At 38.9% G+C, this 12383-nt stretch overlaps 1 protein-coding gene across 2 annotated transcripts; it reads left to right on the forward strand.

The window, feature by feature from the left end:
- Positions 1-9477: 9477 nt before the first annotated feature.
- On the forward strand, positions 9478-11618 carry LOC147419139 (histone H2AX-like). 2 transcript variants are annotated; one of them, XM_086505376.1, is made up of 3 exons: positions 9478-9633; positions 10144-10341; positions 11155-11618. In XM_086505376.1, the coding sequence occupies exons 2-3, from the start codon at positions 10159-10161 to the stop codon at positions 11374-11376; spliced, it is 405 nt and encodes a 134-aa protein (XP_086361502.1). In that variant the 5' UTR covers positions 9478-9633; positions 10144-10158; the 3' UTR covers positions 11377-11618. The 2 variants fall into 2 exon arrangements, with proteins under 2 accessions (XP_086361502.1, XP_086361503.1); XM_086505377.1 differs by lacking the exon at positions 9478-9633 and adding an exon at positions 9657-9884.
- The last annotated feature ends 765 nt before the right edge of the window (positions 11619-12383 follow it).

Below are 12383 nucleotides of genomic sequence, written 5' to 3' on the forward strand. Positions count from 1 at the left end.
TCACAAAGTACCTCATGAAAGGTTTTGTTTGTAAAGAACCTAGAATATTGGAAGCAGGGATCTATTATCCGTTCAAGCTAACTTACCAATGAAAATTGATAGGTGCAATTTCTTAAACACTATTTTATTAAAGAAGTAAAACTTGAGCAAAAGCGACAAAAATTGGAGACCACATAACAGTGAGGGTGAAATTTTCATGAGATCCCCCCTCCCCTCCTCTCTTTTATAATAGGACTTCATTGATTAACAATATGCTTGTATAGTGGAGGTTTGATCAAAACTTAAACAAGTGGACAAAGGGATTGGAGAGCCCTTACAAAGTCTTTGATAAAAGAGCCTTCTCACACATAGAGAGTAAGAAATAAATACTCTATTTGCTATGTGACTCCATCTCATAGGGTAAAAGTCACATAGGTTAGTAATCTTGTACAAAGGGAGAGAGCATGAGGGTGAAGAGAAGTCCAATTCTTTGCTTGACTATGGAAAAGAAACAAATCCATGGACAATCTCTCAAAAAAATCAATTAATAATTGTGTGACTATCACGTGAGTGTAGTAGAAGGGGTTATTAAATTTCTTTTTTTCTCACATTATCACATACAAAAGGGTACAGTAAAATGGAATTGGGAAAAAAATGTACAGATTGAATAAAAAAAGGGTGTATTTTATTTGCCAAAAATTCATAGATAAGGAGTTTTAGAAATAGCCCTTGAATGCCACGATACACACAATTTATGCAAAGTGACCCCTCAAGCAAACTCTAAATATCACTCTAGGGGTAGAGGCCACGTAATTAGAAGAAATGCGATGATGGGTGAGAGGATCTTCAAATAGATTATAAGGGTGGTATATGTCTTCTTTGTATACTTGTCTTGCCTTGAAGATGGTTTTTCTTCAAGCATTTCATGGCAAGCGCTTTTTAGGAATCCAACATGCAGATTCTTGATAGATGCTCTTCATCATGTGTAAATTGTAACGACATTCTAGTGTCCTCCCAATGATCTTGTATATAACCTCCATATAGAAATCCTTGCCTATTCATGCTTGACATGTGGAAGGGCTTGCCCTAGTCACCCATGGCCTTGCCCACAGGTTTCTTGCCCTCACACTACTCTCCTCTCAAGGGTCATGTGGGCAAGGTCATGGCCCACAAGACCCGTTGCCTCACATAATTACATGCATGTTGCATCTCCCATTCCCTCCCTCTTTCACACTGAATCTTTCTAAGTTTTTCAAATGAGACAAATAAAGTTTTATTTTTATTGTTTCAAAATGATGCAAAGGTGCCAAGGCTATACCACACATCCCATAAGGTCCCCGAAAAAATGTTACAAGGGGGACACAAAAGGGCGTTATCTTTAGGAGGGATTCCTGTAGATGGTGGCAATAGATGCCAATCAAAAAGTCAGAAAGAGCTTGTAAATACCAAACTCGGTTATTGCAGTAACTATAAAAGAGATAGTCAGTCACAGGCCAAGTCCGATGGCTATCAATAGGACCCATTATTTTTTTTGCAAGTTACCTTTTACTACTATCATAGAGTCTAGTGTCTTGGAGCTCATTATTCTCTTCTATTCTTTTGTCATTAAGCCCAAAGTAGACTTTGGCTCATATTGTTATACTCGAGTTATACTCATCTGAATACATATTTCAGTACATCTCGTTCCAATTTCCATTTTAGTCTGAGTCTCATACTTCATTTCAGTATGTCTGTTCTGATATCTAATGTCTATATCTGATTTTGCTTGCCTGGTTTGAACTAACTCTAACTAACCAACCTGGAATAGCTATCACAAGTGACTAGCTCATTCCATTTTGTTAATCACGGTAGTTGAGCTAAGTTTCTCTTGACAGAAGAACTATCTCCCAGTTGGTGTTAGAGCTAGCTGAAATTATCCATGACACCAGAAGAGTGTTACGTGGCAGAAGACTAGTGAAGAGATTTGTGGATGATTAGGATCGTGTCATCACCATCCAAGAGGAGTCAGAGAAACGCTGTTACTCAATGGGAAATTGGGACTGAAACATGTGTTCCTCCGGATCCATGGGTAGCTGATGAATTGCGGGATTCCCAACACTCGGTCCATTCCAAAAGGAGACATTCAGAAATAGGAGACCACAGGTCTCAATCCAATGGACCTCACAGAAGTAGAAAATATACTGATGATAGTGAGGGCAACAAGCGAAGTCACGGATCCACAAGAAAAAGGGTCAACAAAAAATCCTCAAACCAACACATTGACTAAAATCGACGACGAAAACAAATGGGAAGCAGACACAGATCATTACAATAAAAGATGGTCTAGAGATAGAAAACTAGTTTAGAATCTAGATCTAGTCATTCATGAACATTCTACTAATTTGAAGATTTCATTTACAGTCTTCAAAGGGGGAAAGAGGGACAATCTAGATGTGCACATTTAGGCATTCAAACTATACACTGAGCTGAAGAATATCGATGGAGATGAATGGGGAGATGTTTTTCCTCAAATATTAAAAGAGGTAGCTAGGAAGTGGTATTACCATTACCCAGTGCTCCATAAAACAAATTGATTGAAGAATTTTTCTTGGAGTACTCAAACAACAGAGGAGATGAAGAAGCCTTATGTAAGCTGGACAAGATAAAGCAAGGTAAATTGTCAATCAGGAGCTACGTCAAGAAAATTAAGGAACTGACCAGATAGTTGCATGAACCTCGTCCAAATAAAGAATGAGGGCTTGGTTCCTCAACGGCTTTAAAAGTAAGAAGCTAAGGAAATGGGAAGTTCTAGCCCCTATAAAGAAATTCAATGCTTTGATTCAACGAGCCCAAAAACTCGAACATTGGACTAAAGAGGAATGCATCCACAAGAAAAGAGAATATAGTGATTGCCAAACGTTGACTGAAGGGTCAGATTCTAGTGCAACTTCAAGCTTATCTGATATTGACTCAGATGAAAAAGCTAAAGGCAAGAAGAAAGGGTCGTGGACTAGGAAGCTAGAAGAAGAAAAATGGAGACCTGGTGTTTGAAGTGAAAATCTAGAGATCATAGCTCAGATGAATGTTCACAATGCACGTATTGTAAATCTTATGGGCATGTGTGGAATAATTGTGGGTAAAGGATTAAGGGATAAGGATTCACCACTTTAAGAAGGGAAAGGACTTATCTATGATTGCACTGAAGACTCTAGAAGTAATGAAAATAGATGGGGCAAGTGGCTCCAAGGAGAATGAGACCAGCATGAGTGCTAGAGATGGCAGAGGCAGATACCAAGGGGGTATTGGCCGGGGTAGAGGCAGAGCTGACTGTGGAAAAAGTTAATCCCTAGACTTATGAAAAATATGACCATTATGCAGCTCAATGCCTGGATGATGCTAAACCACTTTTCATACTCTGTAATGTTCTAGCAACTTTCTTGAGATGTATGATGGAAATATTCAATGATTTCTTGCACAAATTTTTGGCTATATTTATGGATGATTTCACTCTCTTCTCTACTGAGGAAATGCATCCACTCTTCTTGGAAATGGTTTTTGAGAGATGTAAAGAGAAGAGGATTTTCTTGAACCCATTTAAATCAGTGTTCATGGTATGGAAAGGCTAGCTTCTAAGAAATATTGTCTCTAGGAATGGAATTGAGATAGCTAATGATAAGATTAAGTGTATTCAGCAAGACAAAGCACCGACAAATGTATTTGAAAGGAGCTCTTTCCTTGGAATGTTAATGTGTATCGAATATTTATTCATATGTTCATAGCTAAGGTAATTCCTTTGTATGAATTGACTCAGAAGGGGAAGAATTTCATGAATCATTTGGACCTACGAGTGTGAAGAGAGTTCCAATGTTTGAAGGAGGCGATCAGTAGGAAGCTAATCCTTCATCGACCAGAGTAGGATGTGATTTTCCATGTGCACGTGGATGCGTCTGGAATGGCGATGGGGGCTATATTGGCCCAGTCTGATGTGAAGACGGAGTATCTACTCTACTTCTCCAATTTTTGGTTCAGTTCAGTTGAACAAGAGTATTCCTCTATAGAGCGACAAGCACTAGGAAGAATTTTCAGTGCCACAAAGTTCAAACAATACTTATTGGGCAAGCTATTTCACTTTTACGTAGATAATCAAGCACTTCTCTTTCTAATCAACAAAGTAGTCATTTAGGGAAGATTGATCAGATGGATGATGTTTCTGATGAAGTTTGAGTTCAAAATCTTCCATAAGCCAGGAAAGACACATTGTGATGAAAATTTTCTTTCAAAGAGTACAAAGGGCATCCCAAACACACATCTGAGGAATGAACCAAATGCCAAACTCTTTCAAAATGCAGCAATGGAAGGATGTATGATTTCCTTCAATTTAAAGGATTTCTGAAAGGAATGGTCCCAGGAAAACAAAAAGGTGTTGATAATAAAGAGTTTGAAATTCAACGGCATTGGAGGAGCTCTGTACATACTATGTATTGATGGGGCACTTCAAAGATGTGTGCATATGCAAGGAAGAATGCAGGTTATCATAGAGGTTCATAGTGGGGATGCAAGTGGCTACTTCTCCATTGATATTACTTACAAGGCAATCTTTCAAGCAAGTATCTTGTGTCAAAGCATCATGGCCAATTTCATATTTTTCAGTGGATGAAGATTGACCACATCTGATATGACACCTCTGACTCCTGGAGAGCCATTGGGAGTGTTCATGAAGTGGGGACCAGACTTTATGGTTCCATTCAAGAAGGTCACTTCTAGGAAGAGCAAGTGCTACTTGCTATGTGAGAAAATGGATTGAAGCCAAGGCATTACTAGATAACATTGCAAAATTGACAGTAGTATTTTTGTTTGATTACATCATTTGGAGATTTGGATGTCCCATTGAAATAGTCTCAGATTAGGGCAATCATTTCATGAATGAGACGATTCGGATATTGACTGAGATATTTGTAGTTTAGCATCAATAATCCACTCCATACTATCCTAGGTGCAATGGATTGGCTGAAAGCATTAACAAAACAACAAAGACGATATTGATAAAGATAATTTAGAAGGAGCCACATTATTGGGATGCAAAGCTTCAGGCACCACTATGGGCTCATATAAATGCTTACAAGGTTACCACTAAAATGACACCTTTCAAAATGGTCTATGGCACATAGGCAGTGGTATTGATGGAGTTTGCAATCCCAAGTCTCAAGTTAGAAGGTGAGCATGGCATGGACTTCAATGCAAATATAGAGCAAAGATTAGATGAATTATTAAGATTGAATAAGATCCGACAAAGAGCAATGCTAGAATAGGAGGTGACTCAACAGAGAAGAAAACATTGGTATGATAGTAAGATCAAATTCAAAGAATTCAAAAAAGGGGATATGGTATTACTTTATCAGTCAAAGCAAGCCCAAGAAGCCTAATCTAAAAATTGCACGGTTAGGACCTTATGAAGTAGATTGGGTGTTTCCTAATGGCACACTTTGGTTGCAAGATTTATCAAGACTATTGTTGCCAAGTGTTTACAATGGGGCCAAAATTAAGTTATACTATGCCCAATCAAATGAGGTTCGACTTCAACTACGTCCATGACAGAGCCAGGTGTGAGGGTGATGTATTTCTTATCGTCGTTCTCTATGTAGATGATTTGCTTATTACTAGTCCGAATGAGACACACATTACAAAATTCAAGGCTAATTTGACTGCTACTTGGCTTTTGCATCATTATTTGGGCATATAGTTAAAGCAGTGTGATGGAGGTATTGCCTTGTGTCAAACAAGCTACATAGAGACATTACTATGTAAGTTTGGACTTGAGAACTGCAAACCTATTGCTACTCCCATAGAAACAAGTTTGAAATTGGTTCATCATGATGGTGGTGATCTTACCGATGTCACTCTTTACCAAACTTCTATTGGATGCCTTATTTATGTATGCAATACAAGGCCAGATATTCAGTTTGCAGTCTCACAAGTTAGTAGATTTATGCATAGCTTAGGGTCTAAGCATTGCCAGGCTTTCAAAAGGATCTTTTGCTACTTAAGTGGAACTTTATATCTTAGGTTGTTTTATCCCAAGGGGGGATCATTGCCACTAGATTTACATGCTTTTTTAGACTCAGATTGGGTCGGTTGTTATGAAACGCGAGTGTCCACAAGTGGTTTTTGTTTCATGCATATCATGGTTGAGCAAGAAGCAACCTACTGTGTCCATTTTCAGTTGTGAAGTTGAGTATAGGGAAGTCTTCATAGCTACAACTGAGTGTGTATGGATCAGACTTCTTATGGCTGATTTGGGTGTTGGACAGCACACTACCAACATCATCTACACTAATAGTCAGAGCGCATTGGTAGTTGCTTTGAACCTAGTCTTTCATTCTCTTAAAAAGCACATTGAGGTGCATTATCAATGTGTCAGAGAGAGACTCTCAATAGGAGAGATCAGCTTGGCTTATGTGCCGACAAAGGACAACCTTGCAAATCTGTTTACGAAGGCATTGCCTCATGAGAAGTTTGAAGCTTTTTGCAAAGCTTTGGGCTTGCTTCCCTTTGTGGATTTATAATGTCCTCAGGGCATTGAACTTTCCTATACACTATTTTCCATCTCGCGTTTGCCGCACCACTCTCATGGGGGATTTGTTATGATATATGTGGTAGTGATGTGTGTGAACGCAATTAGGACCGTCGCACCATTTTTCCTTCACCGTGAAGTTTTTTCCCCTGTGCATTGTATATATGCCCATCACTCTAGGAATAACTTATCTTTCCATTGTGCACTAAGCAATGTGCTCTCTGTTGTGTGCCTTGAGCTTCTTCATCTTCTCCAATCTATGTGTGCATTCCTGCAACCCTAATTCGAACAACCCACAGTAGATTGGACCGCCTGGAAAGAAGTTTTGAATGAAGCTGAGAAGAAGGTTCAGGTGGATCAATTGCAAGTTTCCTTAGAGACATGTTGGCTTAAGATGGGTTGTGAATTCAGATTAGGGAATTGATAAAGATCACCAATGAACTTCTTCAGCTAACAATAGACGCATCCAAGATTCCAGAGAAAGAACTGGCAAACATGGCAGCATCGAAACCCTAGTTTAAAGAGAATCAGTGATGGTTGAAGTCCTGTTCAAGGACAGAATTAAAGCAAACTGGCCACTTTCTGAAGGGTGGATTCACATAGCATCATTTTTTCATAAGCTTGCCAGATCCAAAATGGCCAGAGGCAGACGCACTATATATGATGCTGACATACGAAGACTTGGAATGCTTTAACACCATATGAAATGGAGATAAAGACTGAGCGCAAGGAGTAGCTGGAGCAAAAAGCTCTTTACCGATTGATTGAGGAGGAGAATGTTGGTTTTAGTGCTCAAGAGGGTTCTACTACTCCGCGGCTTGACATAAAAGGAATACAATTAGGTGGAATGAGAGTGCTTAATTCCTATTGGATTAATCAGAGGACTAACTGAAAGTTTGGAAATATTCCAAAATTCAAAGAAAAGGGGGAAGAAAATGTAGACAATGGGAACATATGCTAGTCAAAAAGTCAACAGGAGCTCGTAAATACCGAACTCGATTATTGCAATAACTATACAGGAGACAGTCAGTTAGAGACCTGGTCCAACGGCCATAAATAGGATCCACTATTCATTTTGTGGGTTACCTCTTACTACTATCACAAAGTCTAGTGTCTTGGAGCTCATTATGCTCTTGTACTCTTTTGTCACTAAGTCCAGAGAAGAATTTGGATCATACTATTGTACTCCAGTTATATTGATCTGAATACACATTTCAGTTCATCTCGTTCCAGTTTCCATTTCAGTCCCAGTCTTGTACTTAATTTCCGTCTGTTTGTTTTGATATCTAAAGTCTCTATCTAATTTTGTTGCCTAGTCTGAACTAACTCTAATTGACCAACTTGGAATAGCTATCACAAGTGACCAGCTTATTCCAGTGCCCCAAACTCACACATTCCTTTCCATTGTCTTTGCCAAGGTGAAACATTGGTGCATATTATTTGATGCATTCGTAAAAGTAGATGATAGCCATGTGGGACGTAGTCGAGGAGGGATCCCTAGTAGGTGCTATCAACTTCTGTTTATAGGTGTTGCCATCTATTTTAGTTTCTATTGAACCTTGTGATACCATGACTTTATCCTTTTTCTTGCCTAATGCTTTCAAGCAAGACCCCTTTGAGGATAGAGGGAGTCTTGACTGAGATGCTTATTATCCATTTGATTGAGATCTGGTGTTGTCTTTTATGAAAGATATTGTCATATAATGCTACTTCTTCAATGTTGGGCATGTCAACCAATGTAAACGCTTTATGCTATGTATTCATCACATGCTTTGAAAAGTAAGTTGTAGTTTGTACAAACCACATTTGAAATCATTTTCAATTTTACAACTTTTAGTGATTTCCATATTAGAATCTATATAGCATGGCATAGATCTTGTACAACAAAGCACACCCATTAGTTAGCTTTATTATTGGCTAATTGTCAATGAAAGAAAAAGAGGTGGGCCATCAGTTAGCTAATTCCCTACAATGTGATTTCATTGGCCCCATTTCTTTTTTATGGCCTTCATTAATCCTCTTGGTGAAGAAGAAAGATGGATCTACATACATGGGCATTGACTAAATTCCATGACAAGCATTAATAAATGTTTGCTACCAAGGGTTGATGAGTTGTTGGATTATTCCAAACTGCAAGAGATTTTATGAAGGCGATATGCCTGAAAATATAAACAAGGTTATATATAATTGATGTCATCTATATTGACACTGAAAATTGTTTTGGGCATCACAAGCTCTTTGTTATGCCCTTTACGCTAAACAATGTCTAAAAAACGTTTATGACACAAAAATAAAGATGATGCCCAAATCTAGGTAAATATATCACATTTACCTTGTGATTTCCTTATAATGCTTTGAAAGAGGAACCCTTATAGCATCTTAGTTTTAGAATTTTGTTTACAAGAACTCCAAACCATGGACATGATTTGTGAAGTTTTGCTATTAAAAAAATCATTATCTTGGTCATGTGGATTTTGTGATGCTATTAAGATGGACCTTAACAAAGTTGAGTTCTTGGCCACATTGTGGAGATGAGAGATTGTAAATATTATTATGAAATGGTTAGTCTTTATTAAAATTTTGTGAGTCCCACAATGGGCCCACCTATCACTTGGGGCAAAGAGAAAGATCGTAGCTTTGAGACACTTGAGAACTTGTACACCCAGAAGGGGCTTGAGATCTCTATACATATCCATGTATTTACAATTGTACATCGCTATACATGTACATCCACAAGTTGTCCTAATGTCCAAGAATGGGTGGCATCCAATGAATACATCTCGTGAGCCTTGAACCCTCTACCATGGGGTTGTATCGTGAAGGCTCGGTCTACAATGCTACACTCTTTGGGTAATTGAACCGCTTCTACCATGGACTATAGAAATATGCTCATAATTTTCCTTCATAGCATCAAGTCGTGCATTTGGGTGGCCGTATTTAGTCTCTTGTGCATGGCCAAATAACTTAATGGTGACACAGAAATTATGGGGCTAAAAAAAACGTGCAACCATATAATTTTGGAGCAGTAATATAATGCGAAGCTTCCTCTACTATAAAGCGCCATAGCTTCCTGCCGAAGCTTCAACAAAACAGCAGCAACACAGGTGAGGTCCCTATCGCCATAGCCATGGTGATTTTTAGCTTGTCTGTGCTTTTTCTGTTTGTCTTCTCTGTATGTTTCATCGCCGTAGCTGTCTTCAAAGGTCCGACCTTATCAAGCTTTGCCTCGTGCTGATCCTTGCTTTAGCATATGTGATTTCAGCAGATGCACTAGTTGCATGTGATTGCCAAAGGAACCCGACAAGAAGGCATCAAGCAAGCATGTAATCGGGACTGTTTGTGCTAATCATGCAAGGTGAACTTGTTCCTTGCCCGCATGCGAGGACATAAGTGCATCCTGGAGTGTGTGTGCATGCATACAGAGATAATGCCACTTTAACATAATTTTGTTTATTCTTGGTGATCATGTTTTGTAATTTTTGTGTAAGGTTCTTGATGTCATATTCGTGCCATCAGTCGCAATATTCGAATGTTTTGTGCAAGGTGCTGTTTTGTTGAAAAATTGCATGACTGGATTTTTCTTTTTTATGTTGGCACCTTCTTGGTACATCAAGTTCTTATAATCCACAATGGCGGCTGGTGGAAGAGGTAAGCCCAAAAACAGCAAGTCTGTTTCTCGCTCCCAAAAGGCGGGCTTGCAGTTTCCGGTTGGAAGGATTGCCAGGTTTCTGAAGAAGGGAAAATACGCTGAGCGCGTAGGAGCTGGTGCTCCTGTCTACTTGGCTGCTGTCATGGAGTACCTTGCAGCGGAGGTAATCTCTTCGATATGCTATATCATCGACTGGCGAACTTGAAGTTACTGTGTTTGATCACATTGATGGCCCCTTTCATTTTGTTTTGTTTTATTTTATTTTGTTCTCGACTTGTAAACACTAGGATTAACGCGTAATTTGAAATATGTGTCATGTACTCTGGATTGACATTATCGTATTATCTTCTCAATTTATTGTGCATTGCTTTGTGACATTCTGTTGCTCTTTGTCATATCCTGGGGGGATCCACATAAGTGTAGCAGGTGAGTTCATCCGTAGGGGTTTCTATATTTCAAAGACTTATAGAATTACATGTACAAGAGGGGTTTTATAATAGAATTTTGAGAAAAAGTTACAGGTTCATGAAGGGAAAGGGGTTGTTTTACTCGTGGTGAAGGGAAAGGGGTTGTTTTACAGAGGGATTTTAAAAATACAAGTAGAAGGTGACCCTCCGTATCATGCATCGTGGCAAAACCAGCTGAGCTGCTTGATTGCTTTCTTATTTTTTGTCTGTTTGAGTTACTATCGCTTCTGCAAGAGACTTATAAGAGTTTGTTGATTTTTCCCCCATTCTCTAATATGTGATATCGATGTGCTAAGTAGTTTGAGGTAATTTTTTAAGATGCTTGTTGTGGTAAAAATGATGGGTAAGCCAGGAAGAAATATGATAGTAAGTTCTCATGGTGATCAATTACAAGACAATCAACTATCTTCTGCATCATGCATAGCATTGACAAATGCTACGACACTCCTCGTCGATGACATTAGGATGATTGCTGCTCTGAAATATTCTTCTTGAATGTTACATCGCAGGTTCTGGAGCTTGCAGGAAATGCTGCCCGTGACAACAAGAAAAACAGGATCATTCCGAGGCACATTCAGCTTGCAGTCCGAAACGACGAGGAGCTCAGTAAACTTTTGGGCAATGTGGTAATTGCAAGTGGAGGTGTTCTGCCTAATATTCATGCCACACTGCTACCAAAGAAGTCTGCCAAGGGAAAGGGTGAAGCCGGAGGAGCATCACAGGAGTACTAGCGAAAGTCAGACAGGGAAGGAAAGAAGGCATCCTTTTCTCCCAATTTGATGAGCTTTCGCTTGGAAACATTTTTCGGAGCATTATAAAAGTATGCCTTTTTTGAAACATCCCATAAGCAAGGGTACTGCAAGCAGAGATTCTGATTGATGTCTCTCATATACGACATTTTCTCAATACAACATGCGTTTATACTTTCAAACTTGATATTTTTTTATCTTCAACAATGTGCCCATTATGTCAACCTCTCTTTAATCATGTTATGCATGCTAGGTGTGTTTATTCTCGACAAAGAGTGGGTGTTTGCGGCCCCAATTTCTGGTTTTATAAACCTTTGTTTTTGCTTGGGAGGTGTTCAACATGGAGCTCACAGTCTTCAAGACTACAGATGAGCATGGCTCGGGAAAGGTAGTTTCGCTTTATTGAAAACCTGTTCAAATTCAAAAAAACGAGTGCCTCAAATTTTTGCAAGGACAGGAGTCCCGGCTCGAATTTCAAGATTTTGACTTGGAAATCTCAAATTTTCCTTCTCAAATATGGTTTTCACCTTCTCATAAAGGGGTGCCGGTTTTGTCCCGAGCTCCACTACAGAGATTGCAAGAGTCATTGACTTTATGATGAGATGTCATCGCCAATTTTGCTTTGATTGGTCTCGTGGGCCACGAGATGTTAATAAACCTTTCTTTCTTTCTTCTTTGCAGGTTACAGCAGAAGTATCGGTCTGAACTTTTTAGATAATTGTAAGCACTGGAGATTTGTGAGAATTTTACTTGTTTCAATTCAGATGGGCAATAGTGTATTCATGAAAGTTTGTTTCATACAATCAGCGGCTCGATGGAATTAGGATAAGGTAGTCGAATGTGTAGCACAGTGAATGTACAGAGGTTGGGGACTAAGTTGCCATTGGACCTTCAGTTTCAAAATGGAAGTAATCAGTGCTCAAAAACTTTTTTTTTTCTGAAATTTTGACATAAAGTTGGTTATATTTGAGGATTTTTAGTTTAAATTT

Source organism: Adiantum capillus-veneris, chromosome 29 (assembly GCF_014529385.1).
Source record: "Adiantum capillus-veneris isolate H3 chromosome 29, ASM1452938v2, whole genome shotgun sequence".
Taxonomy (NCBI): domain Eukaryota; kingdom Viridiplantae; phylum Streptophyta; class Polypodiopsida; order Polypodiales; family Pteridaceae; genus Adiantum; species Adiantum capillus-veneris.

Coding starts and splice junctions, on each gene's coding strand:
- LOC147419139 (XM_086505376.1), top strand. CDS start 10,159: ATGGCGGCTGGTGGAAGAGGTAAGCCCAAAAACAGCAAGTCTGTTTCT. Junction 10,342..11,154: donor TGGAGTACCTTGCAGCGGAG/GTAATCTCTTCG, acceptor GTTACATCGCAG/GTTCTGGAGCTTGCAGGAAA.